The 24494-nt window shown below is 42.3% G+C and overlaps 1 protein-coding gene across 2 annotated transcripts; it reads left to right on the forward strand.

The window, feature by feature from the left end:
- The first annotated feature begins 36 nt into the window (after positions 1-36).
- Positions 37-14643, forward strand: knl1 (kinetochore scaffold 1). Of its 2 annotated transcripts, none has more exons than XM_035618542.2 (38): positions 37-188; positions 633-669; positions 877-913; positions 1015-1077; positions 1167-1252; positions 1350-1405; positions 1491-1512; positions 1624-1667; positions 1789-1838; positions 1959-2634; positions 2830-2851; positions 2956-2999; positions 3319-3371; positions 3579-4146; positions 4294-4346; positions 4596-5217; positions 5458-5510; positions 5748-6369; positions 6607-6659; positions 6893-7520; positions 7797-7849; positions 8127-9599; positions 10143-10257; positions 10358-10416; positions 10507-10605; positions 10700-10815; positions 11351-11441; positions 11572-11688; positions 11778-11865; positions 12023-12085; positions 12187-12226; positions 12309-12413; positions 12580-12680; positions 12813-12878; positions 13118-13227; positions 13377-13498; positions 13620-13745; positions 13913-14643. In XM_035618542.2, the coding sequence occupies exons 2-38, from the start codon at positions 641-643 to the stop codon at positions 14007-14009; spliced, it is 6822 nt and encodes a 2273-aa protein (XP_035474435.2). In that variant the 5' UTR covers positions 37-188; positions 633-640; the 3' UTR covers positions 14010-14643. The 2 variants fall into 2 exon arrangements, with proteins under 2 accessions (XP_035474435.2, XP_035474436.2); XM_035618543.2 differs by having other exon boundaries at positions 2833-2851.
- Positions 14644-24494: the final 9851 nt, after the last annotated feature.

The raw sequence follows: 24494 nt of genomic DNA on the forward strand, positions 1-24494 counted from the left end.
CACTGCGCACTGCGCATGCGTGGGGGCGGCTAAATTCAAAACTGCAGACGTTTGCCCCTCGATGCTCGTTGACGTTAGCACCAGCTCGACGCTTAAGAAGAAATAATAACAATAATACGCGACATGAAAAGTGTTTCAGGTTAGAGAACAAGTCACAACACAACCGCAGCCGTTGTGACAACTACAAGGTATGAGCTGCAGACATTGTTCCGTGTGTTCCGTTGTTTTCTTGCTCAAGCTAACACCTACGTTAGCTTAATTACATAAATGCGCTTTAAATCGGCGTTTTAACCTTTTTTAGCGAGATCACTAATGTTTACTTTGATTTCTGTATCAAACAAAGAGAAATGCAAAGTCAATAACTATATTAGGAAAACATGTTGTTGTTGTTGTTGACACCTTTCCATATCTCGCGAGGCGCTGTGTCGATGGCGTCCGTTCGTGTGCAAATGCGTTTGACTCTTTGTCATGATCTTTATTTATTTATTCTGGAAACATCCATAAAGAGCATGTAAACAATGTTTGTACCCGGCCCACGTTTTCCTGTTGTCACTGTAAAGACAGACAGTTTTTATTCATAATAATAATACTGTATATATATATAGTAATACTTTATTTTCATATTTTTCCAGAGTTGAACATGGAGCCTCAGGAATTTGCAAAGAATGAGTGAGTAAAAAATGTTATTGAAAGACGGCACTTATATAATATGTGCTGTCTACACATGTTCTCCTAAAGGCCATGGGATTATATATGTATATGTGTATATGTATGTCTCGTTATATGACAGGTTTCACATTGTATGTAACTATAATAATAATAATCACTTGCACCTCGTTCACAATAGCTAACTGTGTTTCATGTTTTGTGTTTCAGTGAGAGCGGTGGATTCTCCAAGCGGCGCATTTCCTCAGTCAGTGTTTCAAATAATTTTTATAGACAAATGTTTATATACTTTTCATTTCTTTATCCATAAAACTGAACCATAATATATTTACAATTTATTATTTTCAGATTTTAAAGGCGCCACGGAAATCCGCCAGATTCCCCGATCCAGAGCAACAAGAAAATGTTAAGGTAAATTGGATGCTCGAAATGAGATTTCACCCCCTGAAAATCATAATATATGTATATAATACCTTTGTATGTATATTTTCATGATTAAGGTGGAATCATGTGTCAAACCCGTGGAAAAAAGAAATTCCAGAAGAGTCAGCTTTGCCCCTGCCAATGATGTTCTTCTGTTTTCAAAGTGAGACACTCAGTTGAACCAGAGTCATGCAATTCTTCACATACAAAATAAAAACACACTGATATTTCACAACCTAATCAATACTTTATCCTTACAGAGATGTGAAAAATACCTCTCCTGGTCGAAGCCCTTTACAAGAATTGATGACAGCAAGTATGTAATGTAGTTGTATAGATCGGCACAACATTTTCTTCTTCATTAAGCAGCTTTGTAATATTTGTCCTGTACTTTTCCCCAGCAGGCGCAACGACTCAAAATAGGTAAGGTTACTTACCCCTTTCATCTTTACCATGTCAGTTGTTTTTCAGATGATGTTTTTAAATTTGTCGTATCAAATGAATGTGACAAATTTTATGTTTTCATCACATAAGGATCCCGGCAGCTGTTGCTGAAGATGGGATTCAACAGCTCAAAGGTAAGAGTATAATAATAATAGTAATTATAATTATTTTACTTAAATGTATTATCACTAAATGCTCAGATACATTTTTTGCATTATTAGAAGGCCTTTACTAAATTAATGTTTCCACATTTAGCAATGGAAACCCTCTTGAACGCTCCTCTACATGCTTGTAAGCAGGATACGGTGAGTTTTTTTTTAATAGGTTTGTTAATATTACATCTCAGCAGTTTTAAATGTAAAAAAACTTTATATTTAATGATTATTTAGTGTTCACTGACATAAAGTTGATTTAACCTCCACCAGGTCAACTTTGAGACTGTGGAAGGCTTCGGGGAGAAAACAGTGGTGTTTTCCACAGATGACGCATTCATGGACATGACCCACAGTCATTCCATCAACTTTGCCACTTACGCAGATATTTCCCTCCACAACTGTGATGCTTTACCCACTGGCAGAGAGAAAACGGTGGTGTTCGCTGCGGATGACGCGTCCATGGATTTGACCCTGAATCATACGATAAACACGGCGAACAAGGATCTAAGTGTCGAGAAGAGAAACGTTTCCTCCTCAGTGCCCAGTGTGGATCCGGGATTTGAAAACTTCCTCGCGAGTCTCTTTAAACCCGGTGGCCCCCCCTCGTCCTCCACTGCGGAGACAAGCAGCTCCCTCGCTCACATCAAAACGCAAAAGACCGAACGAGTGGACAAAGAGAATTGGCTTCCGACTTCAGTTTCAGCCGCGATGGACAAGTCAGTGGGTGAATTCAGGAAAACCGGGCAATCGTCTCACGGAAGTGCGCTCTGTCCAGAAGAGGATGTTAGCATGAACCTGACTGAAGTTCACACAGGCCGCATTCTGGGAGTCAACGAGGATGAGAATCCATTTCACTTTCTTTTCCCCACACAAGACATGTACGCCCAAGCTGACAAGAGACTATCACAGACAGCGGAGATGGGGAAGAGCAAGTCTGACCACAAAGGTACTGAAGTACATTAATACTTTCTTCTTTTTTTTTTTACACATTGGCTGTTAAAATTCTATAATGTCCAGGTTTTCTCTTTCTGATGTTGGTAATAAAACCGACACTCTAATAATTTGAAATGCCTTGTGCATAATTCTCACAAGTCTCATCTATAGCAAGTGGCTTTTCACATTTGTCCAATCTTTTCCACAGCAGCAGCAACGACTGAGAACAGGTGAGACTTCGTACACTCTCACTTGGTTTATTGGTTTAAATTTTTTTTTGATTCTGACCAAACATTTTTAAGTTTTATTGTGACATATAACTTTTTGTCTGAAGGGTCCAAAAGGTGAACATTGAATACAGGAGTGGACCAGTAAAAGGTATTTTGGAGAATTAACATGACTGCGCTTGTTAAATTGATTAAAAGTTGCGTCTTGTTAAGGGTTGTTGTAACGATTATTTCCATTGCTGATTAATCTGACTATTAATCTCTTAATTAACAGTTTTTCTGTGAAATCCCAGAAAACAGCCCAATGTAATGTCTTCAAATCTTGAACCCAAAAGACTTAGTGTCATGTATGACAAAGAAATGGCATCAAAGTCTCACATTTTTTGCTTTGAAATTATTTAAAACATAATAATGAAAATAGATTTTAATCCCTCCGATGAAAATTTGTTACATTAAATTTCCAAATTTAGATGCGGCATCCTTGAAGAATCCATCTCAAAATGCTTCTCATCCAAGACGCAAGGTGAGTTTTATAACTAGTTTACTTTGATATGTGAAAATAATTTTTCCATCAACTAACATCAGGGGAAACCAACGATGGGTGTTAGTCTCATGTAGTAAATATATGAGTTGTGGTTATCGTGCATCAGAATCATTTTCAAAATGTTTTGAGTGCCGCAAGCAAATGTTTATTGAGTAACGTGTAAACAACGAGACTTTTCTTCTTCAGGTCAACTTTGACGCCAGAGACGAGCGCACAGAGAAAACCATAATGTTCTCCGCAGATGATGAGTTCATGGACATGACTCAAAGTCACACTGTCAACATTGCCCGTGGTCCATTAGCGCCTCAGCAAGAGTCCGCAGGCGGTTTGGACCTGGGATTTAAGAACTTCCTGACAGGTCTCTCGAAACCTACTGGCCCCGGTGTTAAGCCTGTGATCGAAAGAATGTTACCCTCCGCTGCAGCATCCTCTAAGGAAACTATCACCACCAGCAGCTCCTCGTCTCAGCTGAAAACGTCAAAGGCCGACCCAGGCAAAGATAATCGGTCGCCGAATACAAGCCAACGCTTTGGACAATCTTCCACTGCCGGGGGAATCTGTCCTGAGGTGGACGTGGGCATGGACCTGACTGAAGCTCAAACCGGCCGCATCATAGGAATCGCTGGTTCGGACGATCCTTTTCAGTTTCTTTTCCACACGCAAGACCTGTATCCACACGGTGGAGGTCTGAATAAAACAGAGAAGACTTCAGGACAGAAGAACAGTGAAGCACTGGGATCATCGAACCGTACAGGTAAACCAAAAACCCTCCAGGTTGTCTTAAAGAAAAAACAGTAGCATTTTGCACAAGACATGATGTCAATTCAGTTTATTTGATTCATAATGTGGAAATTTTTTGTTATGATTGTGATTGCTAATTTTTCATTCAATCCCACATTAGGAATGGGAAGCTCATTGAAGCCATCTTTAAAGACGAAGTTGCAAAGTCATCAGGTCGGTTAGATATTCACTTCAATTTCTTATTTTTATTTTGCAGAATGAATTATACAGCTTACTTGCTCTGAATATGAAAATGTATTTCAGATAAAAAAATAATTCTTCTAGCTGTATTTGTTGTTCTGCCTGTATTGTAAAGTTACGCACTTATCGTATCCCAGTAATTTCATTTCTATTCTTTTTTCTATAATCTCTTTTTTTCTATCACTTTACACTCATATGGATTCTTTCTTTCTTCACACCCAGGATCATTTTGACCCTGAAGACGACCACAGAGAGAAAACTGTGAGGTTTTCTGCCGACGACGCCTGTATGGACGTGACACGAAGTTACACGGTCAACATTGGCAACGATTTGAAACTGCTCTCTTGCAGAGATAAAACCATGAGGTTCAACGTAGACGACGCCGGTATGGACATGACCCAGTGCCTCACTGTAAATATCGCCAACAATTTAGGGTCCGAGTCAATTCTTCCTGTCTGGGAACAAGAAAATGAGACACGTGGTCCAACACCTAGAGGCAGATCTTCATCAGCGCACGGTTTGGCTCCAGAATTTAAAAGTATGCCTACAAGTGGCCCTGGTGTCGATCCTGCCATCGCAAGAAAGACGCTGACGGCTGCACCATCCTCTGACGTCAGAGACTCGTCTGGTGTGGGTTCAGTCTGTCCTGAAGATGATGTCAGCATGGATATGGAGATGACTGAGGCTCAAACGGGCCGAATATTAGGAATCACGCACGCAGACGATTCTCTTCAGTGTCTTTCCCCCACACCAGATGTGTATCCACACAGTGGAGGTCTGAACAAGGCATATACGACTTCAGGACAGAAGAACAGTGAAGCACTGGGATCATCGAACCGTACAGGTAAACCACAAACCCTCCAGGTTGTTTTAAGTTAAAGGAACCACAAGGCAAAGACAGTAGCATTTGCCTAAAACATGAAGGTTATTATGGTGTGTGAATTTCAAAACCTGTGTTTTATACCTTGTTTAGGACAAGAACAACGTCAATTGTGTCATAGTTCAGTTGATTTGATTTTAAATGGGAACATTTTTAGTTGTGATTGCTGTTTGCTGATTTTCTTTTTATTTAATTCCACTTTAGGAATGGGAAGCTCATTGAAGCCATCTTTAAAGACAAAGTTGCAAAGTCACCAGGTCGGTTAGATATTCAATGTCTTCTTTTTTGCAGAATGAATTATACAGCTCACTTGCTCTCAATATTGTGTATTTCAAATTGAGTGCAATTCTTCTATCTGTATTTGTTGTTCGGCCTGTATTGTAAAGTTACGCACTTATCGTATCCCAGTAATTTCATTTCTATTCTTTTTTTATATAGTCTCTTTTTTTCTATGACTTTACACTTATATGGATTCTTTTTTTCTTCACACCCAGGATAATTTTGACCCTGAAGACGACCAAAGAGAGAAAACTGTGAGGTTTTCTGCCGACGACGCCTGTATGGACGTGACACGAAGTTACACGGTCAACATTGGCAACGATTTGAAACTGCTCTCTTGCAGAGATAAAACCATGAGGTTCAACGTAGACGACGCCGGTATGGACATGACCCAGTGCCTCACTGTAAATATCGCCAACAATTTAGGGTCCGAGTCAATTCTCCCTGTGTGGGAACAAGAAAGTGAGACATGTGGTCCAACACCTAGAGGCAGATCTTCATCAGCGCAGGGTTTGGCTCCAGAATTTAAAAGTATGCCTACAAGTGGCCCTGGTGTCGATCCTGCCATCGCAATAAAGAAGCCGACGGCTGTACCATCCTCTGACGTCAGAGACTCGTCTGGTGTGGGTTCAGTCTGTCCTAAAGATGATGTCAGCATGGATATGGAGATGACTGAGGCTCAAACGGGCCGAATATTAGGAATCACGCACGCAGACGATTCTCTTCAGTGTCTTTTCCCCACACCAGATGTGTATCCACACAGTGGAGGTCTGAACAAGGCATATACGACTTCAGGACAGAAGAACAGTGAAGCACTGGGATCATCGAACCGTACAGGTAAACCACAAACCCTCCAGGTTGTTTTAAGTTAAAGGAACCACAAGGCAAAGACAGTAGCATTTGCCTAAAACATGAAGGTTATTTTGGTGTGTGAATTTCAAAACCTGTGTTTTATACCATGTTTATGACAAGAACATCAGTTGTGTCATAGTTCAGTTGATTTGATTTTAAATGGGAGCATTTTCAGTTGCGATTCCTGTTTGCTGATTTTACTTTTATTTAATTCCACTTTAGGAATGGGAAGCTCATTGAAGCCATCTTTAAAGACGAAGTTGCAAAGTCATCAGGTCGGTTGGATATTCAATTTCTTCTTTTTTTGCAGAATTAATTATACAGCTCACTTGCTCTGAATATTGTGTATTTCAAATTGAGTTCAATTAGTTTAGCTGTATTTGTTGTTTGGCTTGTATTGTTACACACTATATTAAATCCCAGTAATTACAATACTATTCTTTTTTCTATTCTCTCTTTTTTTCTGTCACTTTACACTTATATGGATTCTTTTTTTCTTCACACCCAGGATCATTTTGACCCTGAAGACGACCACAGAGAGAAAACTGTGAGGTTTTCTGCTGACGACGCCTGTATGGACGTGACTCGGAGTTACACGGTCAACATTGGCAACGATTTGAAACTGCTCTCTTGCACAGATAAAACCATGAGGTTCAACGTAGACGATGCCGGTATGGACATGACCCAGTGCCTCACTGTAAATATCGCCAATAATTTAGGATCCGAGTCAATTCTTCCTGTGTGGGAACAAGAAAGTGAGACACGTGGTCCAACACCTAGAGGCAGATCTTCATCAGCGCAGGGTTTGGCTCCAGAATTTAAAAGTTTGCTTACAAGCAACTCCGGCGGCCTGAGATGTCAGGATCCTGAGATCGCAAGAAAGACGCTGACGGCTGCACCATCCTCTGACGTCAGAGACTCGTCTGGTGTGGGTTCAATCTGTCCTGAAGATGATGTCAGCATGGATATGGAGATGACTGAGGCTCAAACGGGCCGAATCTTAGGAATCACGCACGCGGATGATTCTCTTCAGTTTCCCACACAAGACCTGTATCCACACAGTGGAAGTCTGAAGAGAGCAGAGATGGCGTCACTTCTGCCGAGCAGTGAAGTGTCTGGATTGTCTGATTGTAAAGGTAACAACAGAACATACGGATTTGACTCTGGACAGTAACCAATTAATTATAACATTAATCAATGAAGCATTTAAACTTAAGTTATTTTGGTTGTGTTAATTATGATAGATGACTATAAAAGTCCAAATTCTATGTGTGCAGGGTTGATGTTTCATTTCTTGTTTTTTCCAGGAACAACATGGAATAAAGCAATTGAACAGTGATTGTAATAATTAATCTACGAGACACTTCTATAGTGTCACTTTAATAATTGGAAATTTTCTTTTGCACACGCAGGTATGGATAAATCATTTCAGACTTCTTTAAATACAGCGATGGAGAAACAGCAGGTGAGTTTTTTTTCTCCTCTAAATTATCTAATATGTAACTTTCTTTACTCTGAAAATTAAAATACAAAATTAAAATTAAAATACAAGTTTCTCTAATCATAGTTTTATTTTATTTTAGCAATGGCTCAAGTCATTAAGTATTCCAGCTTAAATCAAATAGTTGAATTCTCTGTCGTTAGTCCTTGTGAGGATTGCATGTCTTTGTTCTTTTAGAAAGGCGACAGAGATATGTTTTGTTTTTTAATATATATAGGGTTTTTTCATGTCTATCCCTCAGGTCAAGTTTGATGCTGAAGTCGACTGCAGAGAGGAAACTGTCAAGTTGTCCACAGATGAAGCAGCTACAAATGTGACCGCCGGATTCACTGTAAACGTTGCCAGCAAATCTGTGTCCGCGTCATTTCTGCCACACCAAGAGTCAAACATTGTACCCACCCAGCGAGACGCGGGTTTCCCTTTTACTGTGAAGAAGGGAGAGAGAAGCAGATCCTTGTCAGCACGCAGTCTGGACACAGGATTTAAAACCTCCCTGTCGAGGAAGAGTTGTCCGTGGGCCAATCCCATGATCACCAAAGCAGTCGCTGCTGCTGCTGCTGCTGCTGCACAGTGCCCTCTAGAGGGCGTCGGTGCAAAGGGCCACCGTGAGCAGCTTCGAGCGCAGAGGCCTGATGTGGATACTGAAGATGCAGCTCCAGGTTTTGTTCCTACTGCCATAGAGAAGTCACAGAACAAGACCATGACAGAAATCAATATGAGCATGGATATGACTGAAGCTCAAACAGGCCACATTTTTGGACAAACCTACACGGATGAACTCCCTCAATGTTTTCCTCCAACGCATGACTCTGACCCTGAGTTTGACCTTTCGAAGCGAATGGAGGCAACTTCCCAACGAAGCGACGAAGCACCGGGTCCGTCCAACCAAGTCGCAAACTTTCCAGGATACGTCGACTCAGATGAAATCGTGACCGGGAAAGAACCCGAACCAAGAAATGAATCGAAGATGGAAAGTCCTCGTAGTACTGTCGACCAAGATCCAGAGACGTTGGGTTCGCGGAAGTTGAGACGGTTGAGTTTAGCCGATCTCCAGTCGAAAGCGAGACGTTTGAGCCGCCTGATAAATACAGCTCCCGATACTTTGGCTACGGAAAGCTGCGCCCCGCCTTTGGCCCAGTTGGAGGACGACGACGACTTGGACCAAACCTCCAAAGACAAAAACAAATCCCCGGAACCCGAACTCGCAACGGGTTCGGAGAACACTCGAGATGACACACAGGCTCGGTGTCTCGCCCGAGGAGGAGAAGCCTCGGCCGCCACCACTCCCTTCAAGTTGAAGACCAAGCAGCTGATGTCCAGACTGTCCGTGGGGAGCTTCAAGCCGAAACTGCCCCAGAGAAACAAACCCAACCAGCCGAAGACGGGGAACTGCGCGGGAGAGCACACGAGGACGATGACCGTCAACGTCACCAATCAACTGAGTAACTTCGACGACGACGTGAGCGACATTTACGACGAAGAGCTCGGGAGCTTGGAGGAAGAGACGGAAATGGTGGACGCAAAGAGTCCACGGAGGGTCACGGAGAAAGTGAGTCGTGCACCCGAGGCCGACGAGCCTTTAGAGGAAGAGGAGCTGGAAGAGGATCTCATCGGTGCCGTCCACGGAAGAAAGAGACCTCTGCCAGAAGATGAAAACAATACGGAGGATGAGAAGAGGATGAGAGCTGAGAGGAGCACTGACGTTGCCGAAATGGTGAGTCGAATTACATGCTTCTCAAATTTTTTGTTTATTTACATTAATTACACTTTTATGAACTGCACAGAAAAAACAGCTTTGTGACAGAAAGGCCTTCACTTCTAAATTGTATTAAATTAATTTAGAATCATTCCCCGTTTCCTGGTCCTGTTTTGATTTTCTATTAATGCAAATTTAAAACCTTCTCCATGTTTATTTGTTGTGTTGATAGTATACACAGTCATGTCACACCCACCCGTATTTTTGCCATTTTTCAAGCATGATTTATTTCCTGTTCGGTTTCACAATAAAAGCCTTGCAGCGACCGAACGGACACAATCAAGCCTGTTCCCTTACCGGCTTCTAATTTGAAATATTTCTATAAGTTGGGTTGGATTGATGGTCGTCAAGTAGGCGTGTAGATGTTGGTACTAATGTTGGAACTGACTTGTTAATGAAGTGATACTCAGAGCAGCAGATATGTGAATATGACATGACTCAGTATTGACAGACATTTTTTGTTTTGTTTTTCCCTCTACTTCCTAATTAATCTAATCACAGTCTCATTTCGTGGAGTGCGACATCACGGCCGCTCCGACCGTGACCGCACACGCCTCCGACTGCTCCAGCAGCATTCACACAGCCAGTGTCAGGTGTGAAGCCACATTTGAGTCAAGTAAGTTTCACATGGATGCGATGAAGAGCCTTTAGTCTTTGATACAATTATTATTCATGTTTATAAAATATGTTCATATACCTTCTTTCTTTTTTCCCAGCTTTCAAACAAAGTCTGTTTGAGTCTCAGCTTGAAGATTATGCGAGTGACGTACAAAAGGTACATTTCTGCTATATTTTTATTAACATCAGCGTTAACGTAATTCCTTAACGTCAGTTATTTAACTGTTCTCGATGTTTTCGTTTGCAGAAGTTGGACGACGGCACCATCACGGTGTTGGAGTTCTTTAATCTCTTCAACATAGACTTTGTCATCCACAATCCTCGGCAGAGCGTTCTTCCTGGCAGAGTAGGTTTAATCTTTATTTATTTTTACAAATCTTTTTTTTAAAATGGCAGCTACATGTCGTGATGTGACTTTTTAACATTTTTTGTTTTTGCAGCGTCTGTCCGACACAGATTGCACAACAATGGACGTGTTGAAAGACAGACACATCAGTCGTCCCAAACAGACGGTGTATGAGACCGACGTCCTGAACCTCACCGAAAAGGTGGAGGGGTATGTACTCTTCAGACTGTATGAATATTTTTTAGAAAGATGGATGGATTGGTACTTTATTGAGCCCAAGCTGGGGAAATTCCGGTTTCACAGCAGAAGGTATCAGTCACGCACACATCCTTACAAAATATAAGAAATACAAATGTAGACATATCAGTTGCCAGTAATGTGCATAAGAACATGAGTCACATGGATGGAGCTTGTGTATTAAATATTAATACGAAGTTTGTCAAATTGAGTTGTGTAACCTTGTGGTTGTACTTCGATGAGATGGAATAATATCTAATTTTAGATTCCCATCAATGCAGTTCAAACCTCAAAAAACTTGAATTTACAAATTCTTTATTTACAGCTTTGTTACAGCGCTTTAGCAGAGTTCTAGAAATAATAATAATAATATTAATCACAGACTAAAATTGGCCCTGCTGTGGATACTCCGTATTTGTAGGAAATTCAAAACGACACTTAAACTCTGGGGCAAACTCAGATATCATGAACGAAGCTCTTAAAACCCAAGAACTGTTTTCTTCCACAGGTTGAAAGTGCGAATGCAGGATCTGGACAAACCTCTGAAGATGGTGAACAAACCTCTGTGGGAAGAGATAAGGAATTGTTCAGAGAGAGAGGTATTGTTCAGAACTACAACTTGTTTCCCTAACATTGCAATAACACTTGATTCCTCCATTGAGAACCATTTAGAGTGTAATCTGTGTTGAATAGTTTTATGGATTTAACCCTCACCATGTGAATCCACAGCTCAAATCTTTTGGTGCGAGTCTAAAAGAGAGAAATAACTTCTTCAGAAAGACGAGCAAAGCCCAGTCGCACGAAATGAAGGAGGTTCTCTACTCGAACATTGTGCAGGCGAATCTGGTGAGTTGTCCTACAGGAATACTGAGATGCAAACTCTGGAGAGCGTTTGAAAAGTGGATGGTAACAGTCCCTTTTTTGCATCTTTTCAGGAGGAGCAACAGAAGTTGAGAGGAACGATCGAGGAAGCAGATGAAATGATAAAGAGTCTGGACGACTGTATTTGTGAATTGGAAGCAGGTATTACTAATGAGGGGGAAATGACCCGTGACTGTCCAGTTTATGAAGCTTCCTCATCTGTGCAGATTTTTATTAATGACAGAAACCATTCAGGTCGGCTGCAGGTAGAGCAGAGGGTGAAACATCTTTAACTCTTTACCTGTTTCACCGTCTTCAGAACTCGCTGCAGTTGGAGAAAAAGGCTTCCTGGACAAGCCAAGTCTGAAATCTCGTCAGGAAGGTAACTTGTAATGCCGACTGATTATTAGTTTAGATCTGTTTGTTTTTCTTTGCAAGCTTAAGATTGACCATCGAGCTTTTCTCCTTCTTTTTTGGAAACAGAAATGAAGAACGTCACCGAATCTTTGGCCGATACCGAAAGGTGAATTGAGAATATTGATAAGTAAATTATTATATATTGTTTCATTGGAATGATTCTTATTCTTCTCTTATTTCCTGCCCAGACAAACGATTGAAGTGGAGTTGCAGAAGAAGCACAACTCCAGTAAACTCAACCGGCTGAAAGCCGAGACGAGGAACCTCGAGAGCCACGTCACCGTGCTGCAGATGTGGGTCGAATATGTTTCATGTCATAATGCTTTGAAAACATGTTGGTCCGTTCTTTTTAAGTTCACATGCTGGGAAACGCTCTATTCTCACCTCAGCTTTATTTTTAAGGTTTTAAAAACACAAATATATTGAAGTTAATACTTTTTTTCGTACATTTACTTTCAGGGTAAACGAATGGAGGTTTGGAGAGCAGAGTGACAACTGCACCGTCTACACGTTCCTCCATGACACCCTGCATCTGCAGTTGGTGTATAAAAAATCTAAAGGTGAGATATTTAAAAAATAATATATGTTACGATGTGGTCTTCAGCAAATAATGAATAAAAATAGTTGACTGATAATGGTTTTTAAAAAATAAATGTCAATAATGAATGTTCTCCTTTTTCTTGATTTTGAAGGAACTGATGCTGATAATCAGTCCGAGAGGAAAATATCTCACATCAATTTCAAACTTCAACTTGATGGTGAGAAGAAAAAAACCCACAACACGTCATGAGTTGTACTTTGTTATAGATCAGCGAACATTGATTTAAATAAATAAATGTCTGTTTCTCGCCTCCTCACCCGACTGACTGCCTTCTATGTCCAGCTAATATTATTTTATTCTTCGCAAGTTGGATTGTAAAATGACGAGGAGGACCAGGCCTGTAACCGGTCATTTGTGAAAACAATTTTGTACTTTAATTTTTGTTTTTCCACCCAGATGAGAAGTCACAGTTCCACGCTCGCCTTGTTCACCAACTGCTCTCTGGATACATTGAGGGTGAAACGCCCTGGGTGGAGAAATACCCGACGAGTAGACATGTGCCAAAGGTTTGTGGAGAGGGAGAAACAAAAGACAACCAGTGTTTGGTTTATCGTACATATGAATGAATATAAAATGCTGTCATGTGCTTTTGTCCTGGTGTAAATAACATTGATCTGTAACGTCAGACTGAAGCTGTTGTATCGTGTCTGCGCAGCTGCTCCACGACGTCGGCCTGGTGGTGAGTCGCTGTCGTCTGCTGGGAGAAGAGCTGCGTCTGCTGAAGCTGTGGGGAGGTCTGAGGCTCGACATCCTGGACATCAGCTGCGTGGACACCAGGTGAGACGTCTTCCTCTTGGAAAAATGTTGTGCCACCTAAATAGTTAAACTGGCCATTAAATTTCCATTCCAAGTTCACGTTATGACAATTATTGTGTAATATCCTGTTGTGGTCTTCCAGGCTGCACGTTGTCTTCAGCCGTCTCAAGACACTTTCCAAGTTTGAAGTGGTTTTCTCCGTCAGTCTGATCGACCGCCTCTGTGTCGTCGAGGTGGAGAGCTTTCACAACGTGATGGGAAACACAACGTGAGTATCACCCAGATAATACCAACTGACACATTGATGACCTTTTAAAAATAAGGGACTCTCTTGACAACCACGTAGAGACAACACTTTTTGTTTTCATAGCAACGTGTTGCGCCGTCTTAAGAAACAACTCACTTTTTAATATTAGATATTTTGATGGTTTGCAGGATCCAACAGATCAAAGAGATTGTGGCGTCGTTCAGTCCAGCCAAGAACCTTGTGACGAAGATTGTCAAAAAGATTCATCACGATCTGCTCTGTTGAAACCGTTATTTTATATAAAAAACATTTTTTACAGATCCAAAAATAAATATAGTTTAAACTTTTACATTCTGTGTGGAAACAGCAGTGTTGTATTTTCACTGTATTCTATGTCGTCATAATGCATCCACGTCTGTTAACGATTCACTTTTTGCAGCAACAGTCTTATTTTATGAGGAATATACTGGTTTTAGAAAACAGTACGTTAGAAAAGAACATTTATAGTCAAATTGTTAGAATACAGCAAATCGGATCAGTGTCAACTACAGTTCCTGTGCAGAAGTCGCTTATAACCACTAATATTTAGATATTATATTTGCTTAGTCATCATGATAACCATTTTAAATATTACTGTTTCATTGGCCTGTGGTGAAGATAGTGCAGTATTCCGAGTCGCCTCCAGGTGGTGAACTAGCAGAGGGATCCATAGAAATATATATATACGTATATCAACAAAAACATTCTGCATTCCTTTATTTGAGACACAGAAGGTTGTATATCTGTCACACGTTATTATAACTTTGTGCAGTACTGAACATATGTAAATAGTTTTTCCCTGTTTCGTTCACTGTAAATCAGCTTCTGTCATCTCTTTCAGTTGTTTCCATTAAATTGTTTTTCCTTTTTGTCAATTCCATGATGTCTCAGCAGTTGTTTTTCATCCCCCTCAAATCCCACAACTGATGGCGCAGCTACGGTGACGCATCGAAACAAAGATGTTGTGAATTATGTTTTTAAGATAGAGCGGAAGCTGAAACATGAGCTTCTGTGTTTCTGTTCTTATACAGTATTCCCTGCAAATCACTAATGAAAGTACATCAGTGTAATTTTCCTCTCTTGCTGTACTGTTTTAAGACTTAAGGTGGCGCTATGGGCTTGTGCAATACATAATTCACTACATCACCCCTTCCTGTTCTCAATGAAAACTATCCTCATATTAATCATCACAATGTTTACTCTTAAAAACAGAAATCTGTATTTTTCTTTTTAAAAAAAGATACGAGTTGTGAGCAGTTGAGTGTTTCCTCTCAGATTGTTTCATTTGAAGGATTTTTTTTAGAGGTCCTCAATACCTACAATCATTCTATTAAGTATGGTGGATTCCTGAAGAGGTTCGAACCCCAGGCCTTCAGGTGGGGAACCATGAATAATCTGATCTAATACAGGATGTAGTTTCCACATGTTTGCATTTCTTTAGTCAGGCAAGACACCAGCTTTGCAGCCGCCAACATATAGTTTTAGCGAATCAATATATTTTTTCGGCTCTGCATGCAACATGCATTTTTGATTTCCAGTAGGTTTACGACCCTTTACGGTTTTGTCAAACCACAGACATTCCGTGTAATCCCTCGATCTATATCTTCTACTACAAGGACGGATTTATTCCTCTTAGCAACGAACCAGAGCAGCTGCAGAGAGAAAACCCATCGGTGCAGCTTCACTGCTTCTTCTGTTGAACCAAGACAAACCTGACTGGAGGACGGGATCATTCAGCTGCACGAGAGGAGGGACAATTCAAACATTTGCATGATCTTGCTCTGGCCGAAGCCGCACTGCAACGGCCAAGACGTGACTGACACGGACAGTGTCCAGGGGTCAAAAAGGTCAAACAGCCTCTGAGAGGATGTGGTAGCGGTGGAGGATGGTCGGGGGGAGGGGGGGGGAGGGCATGACTGTCCAGTCCCTGAAGCCCTGACGTCAAGGGGGTCAAAGTGGACTTTCTAAACCGTCACCCTCGAGTGAGCCATCAGGGGAGACGAGTTCCTCCCTCCCTTCCCCCCCGGGAACAACGGCTGCTGTCAGACCAGATCGAGGACACACAGGGTGGTGTCCTGGGGGGGCGGGGGGGGGGGGTCTGACTGAAGCAACATTTGGGTCTGCGTGACCTCAGCCCCGGGGGTCAACTCAATTCCATTTCAATCGATCCGCCGAAGGGATTTTTTTTCTTCTTCACCATTTACACGTGTGAAACGGATTCATTCATTAGCTCATGATACAACAATGCACATAGGAATTTATTTTCATTTTTCCCCCCCAACTAGTTTAAAGTTTGATGGTCCCATCTTCTGTTTGCGATTGAATTTCCAACTTCTTTTTGTAAATGTTTCTGCATGTGGACGAGTCCTTGCTTGCTCCGTGCCATTTCCATCTGTTACGTAATTACCAAATTATAACATTGGCGGAGTAAAAACTAATTCATGTAGCACAGTTTTTGATTCAAACATTCCTTTTTTCAGCGAGCTCCTTCTGCAGTCAGCAGACATCTGGATTTTGAAGTTGCGCGCACGCGGAAAACGCCCCTCACAAAACGTGTGCATGCCCACACCAGGCTCGACAGGCACATGAATTATCTGTTGATGATAATAGCTGCAGTTATCCTCATCACTGTAATTTCAGGGTAATTTCGGTCTCAATAAGTAAAATACCGGGTGTAAAATGTGAGACTGGCATTTTTTGCCAAATTGGACTGTAAATGGATTTGAACTTTGATTGAAGTGCATGAAAGAGAATCATCATGCCGCACATCCTCTGTGGGATCTGACAGATTCAGTGACGGGGTCCATCCAATAGGTTTTGTCACTCAAAACCATGAATGTCAACGTGAAAGTGAGGGGATATGAGCCATCAGGGTTCATCCTCTGGGAAACACGAATGTCCAATTTGTGTGTCCAGCAAAACATCCAATAGCAGATGAGAGCAGAGAGGCGGGACCAGTTGCCGTCCCAATGCAAAAGACTGGCTCAACTTCTGATGAAACTGAAATCAGAAATTGAACATTTGGACCAGTTACACCAACTTCATAACCAATCAGTTAAACATACAAATCCTTTTTTGGATGTCTTACCAGATTTATTTAATAGCTAAACAATCACAGATACTGTGGAGTTCTTAAAATTCAATGTATATAGGGTCATGAAAAAAAGTATATTAAAAAAAGGTGAATCCAAATTAATCACAACACAACTACACGACAGTTTCCACCTCTGAGTGACAAATGTAACGGCTTATTGAGGATGTAAATGAAATTAGGCGGCGGCACATTGTCACCACACCGAAGGCGTAATTCTGTAGAGAGGAACATTTGGCCTCGGGTGACCTGGTTGTAATCTGTTTATCCTCGGAGCCCGGAGCAATATTTCACCTTGGTAACCTCGTCAGCGTCGTTCACCGACATCAGCGAGGAAGGACGGAGGGAGAATTGAGTTTGGAAAGATTGGTTCTGTCCTATCGGAGTAAAAAACGCAAACTTGCCAAACACTCCGAAAAATATTTATCCAAGAAAGAACGGAAAATTAAAACAATAAATAGCTTGGACCAGTTTCAATTTGTGACATGATATGTCCGCATTTTAAGAACACCTACTGTTTATGGTGCAAATGTTTTAATGTATTGTCAATTATAGGACCTGCAGTGTTCCTGCCTGGATTAAATGGAGTTAATAAAGTAAGTGTTAATAATCATTAGAAACCTAAATAATGGTTTTGCGAAAGCTGCCACCTTATATCTCCATATTAATACAAAGCGGGGTCCCTCAAGGCTCGATTCTAAGGTCTACATTATTTTTAATGTTTATTAAAAATGTCCAGTTTGTTGAAGGGGGAGCTTCCCACCACTGAAAGAAAAGACAAACAACAAAAATAGTATCGTTGCTCAGTCGCTCGAGAGAAAAAAAAGTTTCCTAATAACAATGGTTTCCAGATAATAATCAAACATTTGAATTCGCTCCATTGTCCTTCCCTTCCTTTGGCCTTGGCGGCCATGTTTGTTCACAGAGCGAACTGGGCCACGTTTTTGTCACAGTTAATCTGACGGTGACAGATTCACTCAAAAAGATAAAGGCAGCACAGTGTAAACCCACGTTGGGCTTTTTTTCTGCAAGTCCAGAGGGAGAGATTGTACCGAAGCCAACACACACAATGAATTTTATTCTTCAGGCCTTCACAGCGCATAACACTGTCAATAAGTGAGCATAAGAATGGAATGGTGTGGCCGTCCCATGGTACAGCTGGAGGTCATTTCTTTCTTAAATCAGTCACCGCAGAGAAAACTATGGTAGTTGATCAAGTTTTTATATTACTGAAGTTTTAAAAGATCTATATAGTATATTATCCTCCATGACAGGTGGTGACCCTGCAAGCCAATAGCTGTCAATAGGCCAAGATGCAACACATAGGGACTTTGTTAAAGCAATACTTATTACCCATCCACACACATTCAGTCAGATATTAATTACGTTGCTCCGGGTTCGATTCTGTCTCATGTGACCGTTGTTGCATGTCATACCTTATTTCCCATCCCTTTCTCTGTCTACACTATCTCATAAAGGTGAAAATGTTGGATCAGTTGGGGACGTTATGCTTCAATTTCATAGCAACTAAGTGGTGACTTGGGATTGCCCAATGGTCTAAGGCCAAGCGAGCCATACCTCCACGCACAGTTGACCCCCGGACATTACTGTTCACGTCACCATCATCATTCTCTTGTATGTGTCCGTCGGACCCTCCCCACAGTCGCCCAGCACCGCTGTAGGCCCTCTGTCGAGCCGAGGTCATCCTGTGAAGGGGCATTAGAGGGTGTTTTAATTGGTCCTTCCAGGCCAGGTAATTAGCTCTGGTGGCATGTGCTCCCATAGAGATGCGAATGACAAGGACACGACCACAACCCGCCCCTCACCCCCAATCACCGACACACACACACGCACACACACACACACACACGCGCACCCGAGTGACCCAAGTTGTTGCCACATTCTCTGGTCATTCTTGGGACAAGACAATGGGTCTGGCTTGTTAAAATAGGCTCCCTCTCAGCAGGGGGACAGTGGAGCCACAGCAGCTGTCCCGTAGCACCAAGCGCCGCTGTTCCCCAGCTGCTCCAGGAGGTGTCCGGTCCAGAGGTTGGGGTTTTTTTTCTCGTCGGCAGGACAAAGCTTCAATGTTCCCTAAATCTCTACTTTGTCCCGTGGAGATATGATATGTTCCCGGCGTGATGCGGAAAAATGCACTTCATTACTGATTATAAAGGTTTACCTATACATCCCATTAGAAAACATGGAATTAAGTTCCCCTCATTATAGTAACATCAAGTTATCTAGTCGCGGAAAATGACCAGCACCGGCAACAATGACTCAGTCCAGCCATGTGCTGTATTCTGCATCTAGTTCAGTTGTAATGTTAATATGATAGTATATATAAGATAATAGTGAATATACAAAACTATGACCATAGTTATATTTTAGCCACAATGAGCCTTGAATGGTCAATATTTAATATACATATATATATATATATATATATATATATATATACTGTATATATCTTTCTTCTTCCAGATCTATCTACAGCAAATCACTTGTGTCCCAAGTGCAGCTTCCGGTTGAGTCTGACTGGATCCAGATTATTCTCTACAACATGTCTCTGCTCGGCATTTCGTCTGAACGCCATTTCAGGGTCTATTTGTGTCCATGGAAGACAAACCGGGAGCGGGGAGCCCCGGCGAACCGAGAGAGCACTGCCCTGGTGCGGTGAACTATTCTCTCGTTAGAAACAATAATGATGACGAAACAGGAATTCTTACCCTTTCCGGGGGGGGGGGGGGGGGGGGGGCACACACACATCCTGGGGCTATGCAAAGCAACGAGGGGAACAGAACAATAATAGCTCTTCCTAAAAATATAAGGTGCCTGACGGAGGAGGGTTCTCCTTTACGACGGCCTTTGAGAGGGATTTCCTCTGAGCATAGGTCCAGTCTCTCATTGGGAAGACAGGTCGCCTGCTCATGAGGAGTACACCTGGATGTATCATTCCACTGTACTGTCTTCTTAAAGTCTTTGTTTGCCAGTAATTGCGAACCATTTACATGCTGACCAGTGTATAACTTGACACTTGAATATTTTTCTTACAATGCTGTGATATAATCTTTCTGCATAGCTGATTCCAAGTCACCTCATATGCATATTCATGCATTTCACGTCACAATTTCCTTCAGCACGAAACTTGAGACTTATAGAATATTATATATAAATCCATAAATAAGTATAGTCCTCGTTTTTGACTCCGACCTCCACACGTAGATTTTTTTGGCCTCTTGGGGGCAGTGCAGCAAACTTTAAAAGTGATAATAGCATACTATCACTTATATATTTAGATATATTTACAGATCTAGACTAGACAGAGAGCAACCGTAGCAACATTTTCACTCTTTTCACCTCTGCTTTGGTCTCCACCACCTCCTGAGGTAAAAGCTCCACTTAAGTTCACAAGCAGAGCGTTCGTCCGTGTCTGTCTGCTGTTGGTTTCTTAGAGCTTCCTCACTTCAAATAGTTGCCTGCTACTGGAAAGACACTTATCATTTAATCCATTGTTCATATCAACGTATTGGATTAGTGCTGCTTTAAATCTAATCCAAGTTCAAGTCCGTTCACACACCTCAACCGCACAGCGTACAGATTTTTTCTTGCCGAGGATATCGGGGGTGCCCTTTTGACACGTGGCGCTATTTTGAAAATGCAAGCCGTCGTGGGAGGATTTGGGAGCGTCTCCCGAGCGAGGCCCGGTGGCGGCTGAACGTCCAGACTGCCGGACGGCGTGGATAGCGCCCGTCTTGACCCACACCCCGGGCCCGCTAACAGAGGTGCAGCAGCCACCTTGGCTAAGTGCATTCTCCGGGGTCCTGGCCCAAATCCCCGCTTGACCCTGACTGATAAACTAGGCTATGGATAGACCGCTGGAGAGTTTTGCCTTTTGCGAAGAAGGATTTGACCAAAGGTTCAACCGCAACAAGGTAATTCATACAAGTAAAACTCCACGACACAAAAAACAAGGCAAACATCACTGACACCAAGTTTCAAAATGTTGTCTTAAACTGTATCTACATCCAAAAGAAATTAGTCAGACTTGATAATTTGATTTGATTATTCATACTATTCAAGGTGTTTAAAGCCCCGAGAGCAGACTTGAGATTGTAGATGTCAAAGACACGCCGCTCCGCGTAAGGCTTCACTTAAGTTTCACAGACGGAATCCCATGCAATGAAACCAACCAAGGCTCGGTGGCTTCAGTCGGTCCCAGGTTTGGCATGTGCACTAAGCTCAGGGACGCCTGGCCGCCATCAAGCGCCTGCGGGCTGTAATTGGTTGTGACTGCCACGACCCCGCACCCGCATGTTCGTGGAAGGAAGGGATTAACACGACCCCGGGGCCCCGGATGAGAAGCTGATAAGATTTTTTTGCGGAGGCCCTTTTTTGTTGGGTGATGTTCAAATGAGGCCCCACGGAGGAGGGGATCCAGTGTAAGGGAAAGTTCATTCATCGTTTGTTTTTTTTCCCATTGTGACTATATCCCTCTGAGAGAGGTAGTAGAAGTACACAAACAATTGATGTATGGCGGTTACAGAGGCTGTGTTCACGCAGAGACAACAGGGCACATGTCACCAGGGGTGTAGCACCAAATTCTGGGGCCCCTACACATGAGCAGTCTCTGTGGGGGCCCCACAGCTGTGATGCTTATTAAAGGGATAGTTCAGTGATTTTGAAGTGGGGTTGTATGAGTCACTTATGCATAGTTAATATGTTTCCCTATGGAGATGGTGACCAGCGGCATGTCGTTTAACGGAGTCTGGAGGAGAAGTGGAAGTCGCGTCCCACTTCAGCAGGGGGGACCACCGAAAAATGCCGCATTTTGAAATGCTTACCCCCCCAAAAATGTATATCCGCTCAATTGTACGCTGAAGGACGTATTTTTTTCAATGCTTCAGTCTTCCGCCAGACAGCCGTTTAAGTTTGCACTTTGCAAAACTAAACTTCTGTGCGTGTCTGAAAGATGCTTAAGGTTAACATGTAACAAAGAATTGTTGGGTTTTGGACTTTTCATAAGATTTGATGACAGTGAGAAAAATATAGAATCTTTTCGAGTCTTCAACGTTTTAAAAGTTATAGGTTTTAAATTCTAGCACTCCTTGTTGAAAAAAGGGAGCTCTATTGTTATTCATTGGTTTGCTGATTGATTGATTGATTGATTGATTGATTGATTGATTGATTGATTGCCATGGAAAGATCACATATTAAAGGCGTCCCACTGAGACAGGTTGTTCACAGAGGTTTTTGTTTTCGGCGTCCTGACGGGGGACGATGTTTTCATTTGTCACATGGAAAAACTGCAAAAGGTCCCGAAACTCAACGAGCACAGATGGTCACGTGCAAATCAACCCAACAAACAGCTAATGAAAGCGACAGTGAATCACCTCTTGGCGACTTGGACCGGCACTGAAAAAAGCGAGAGGAACAATGTTCACAGCTCGTCCAAGAGAGTCTTTCTTCATGTTGTTGTAAAACGGACTCCTGGCACAGAATATTGGCAGAGAAGAGAGAGAGAGAGAGAACAAGATTATCATCAACATCAGCCTACACAAACCTGTACCCCTCCAACACTCATGGCAGTTGTCAATGGACATCATTCATTCCTGCTTATTTACATTCCTTGCTTCTTTATTTTTTCTGAGTGTCATTTTATCCCCTCATTCTTTCTTTGTGTCCGCGTCTCTGAGCGTGGCGTGAAGCCGGAGCAGTTTGACTCAATACTTCCACTCGGCCGTCCCTCCCGTCTTATCGTGGCCCCGCAGCTTGGCCGGATTGGGCAACATAAATTGGGACTTTGCCGCAGAGGAGAGACGGCGGGTTCCTCTTTTAGGTCCGCACACATTGTTTCGTCTGGGGCCTGTATTTATTTAGATGTAAATCAGCCCCGAAGCAAGTGTTACGTCCTGTCCTTGTGTGGCGGGGCGGCGGACTGGGAGGAAGTCAGCCCCGTCGAGATTGGAGATCTGAGGATTGTTTTCCCATTATAAGGCTGTTATTGATGTGAGAGGGGGTGACATCACGCAGCCTCACCCTCCGAGGCAGGGTCAGTGAGAAAGAGCTCCGGCACCAGGCTCTCGATCATTACTCAGCAGCCCGCTGAGGGAGGACGCGGGACTTCTTATCGTGTTTCCAATTAATGCATGTGGGGTTTCTTTTTCAAAGATTCCCACAACGTACTCGTAGAGTAGTGCTGCCATCAGATTCGTGAAAAACTATGAAGCAGATCCTTTTAACATTTAACTGTCCCGCACCCTCAAAACCCATATGGATAGTTTATGAGAAAAATGGGCCCCTGGTCACAAACAGGTAAAAGAACCCCTCACACTTCGTAGAGAGGTTGTGGCCCTTCGGCCTCCTGACCTCACGAGCCCCCGTCCCAGTAAAGCTGCGTTCAGACATGCACTGAAGTTCCGGACATTTTCCTGAACTTTTCCACAGCCGCTATATGTGAAAACGCAAATCTCGGCAAATGTTGCCCAGGACATTCTGCGCCATTTTCCTTCTAGCCCTCAGGAAAATGTCTGATTGAGCCAATGGGAGAATAAAACAGGGAAATCGAACAGGAAAAAAGACGCCCGAAACCAATTTTCCAGACATTTTCTGGATTTCATGTCTGAAAACAGCTGTGGTAAGTGAGCATATTTCCAAAAATTGTCAAACTATGTTTTCTGAACTTGCTGCCGATCATGTTCGACCTTGGAAACCAGGAATTGCACCACACACATATGAAGGGACTCTATTGAACTTTGAAAAAACACAACTAATGCACATTTTTCATCTATTAAACAGACTTTCATTACAATTGGGTCTTTTTTTCGCTTGTAAGTTATTCTAGCAGCTGGACGACACAAGAGATGATGGTGGACTCCCTCTCCCTTTTTACTCTCACATCTTATTTGTTCAATTAGCTTCACTAAAAGGTGCAGATTAAAACATTACGCTGCTCTCAGCTTCCACTTCTTACCCAGAATAACACACTGGAAACTCTACACCGGCAAAAACAACAACATGCCCTTGATGAATAATTCACTCCTCCTAATTAGTAACAATTACGTCACCTTCAGTTGACCTACTACTGGTGTGCTTCCCTTGAGCCAGTCACAGGGATGTTAAAAATACCAGAGCACAATAGCGAGATGCAGCACCAGGGTTCGTCTTTGTCTTTGGTTTCTTGGCCGTCGACTGAACATCGTTTTGATTGTAGATTTCCTCTTTTCTGAAATTGTGCCAACGAGGACTCACATTTGTTCCTATGTTTGAGAGGTCAGCTTTTTATTTCTGTCTCTGCGCTGTAACCGTCCTCTTTTTGCTCGGCCTCTCGTACCTGGAGGTGGACTACAGCTGCAGGGACAATCCTGCTCCAATTGAGCTGGCGAGGTGGTGATGCTTTTTTAAAAAAAATATGGCCAGGCCAAATGAAACAGTCAAGTCGTGTACAACAGTAGTAAACCCCACCTCAAGCCAAGTGTCTGTTTCATCCAGATGTTCCAGTCGTTTCCTTGAACTAACCTGCAGACAATGCTCGGCACTTTACTGGAAAAACTGTTATCAGCTGCTCATTATGGATTATTAATTTTAAAATGAATGCATTATATTAATAATCGGAGGCTAGTTCAGTTACATTAAATTCA

Source organism: Scophthalmus maximus, chromosome 18, assembly GCF_022379125.1.
Source record: "Scophthalmus maximus strain ysfricsl-2021 chromosome 18, ASM2237912v1, whole genome shotgun sequence".
NCBI classification, from domain to species: domain Eukaryota; kingdom Metazoa; phylum Chordata; class Actinopteri; order Pleuronectiformes; family Scophthalmidae; genus Scophthalmus; species Scophthalmus maximus.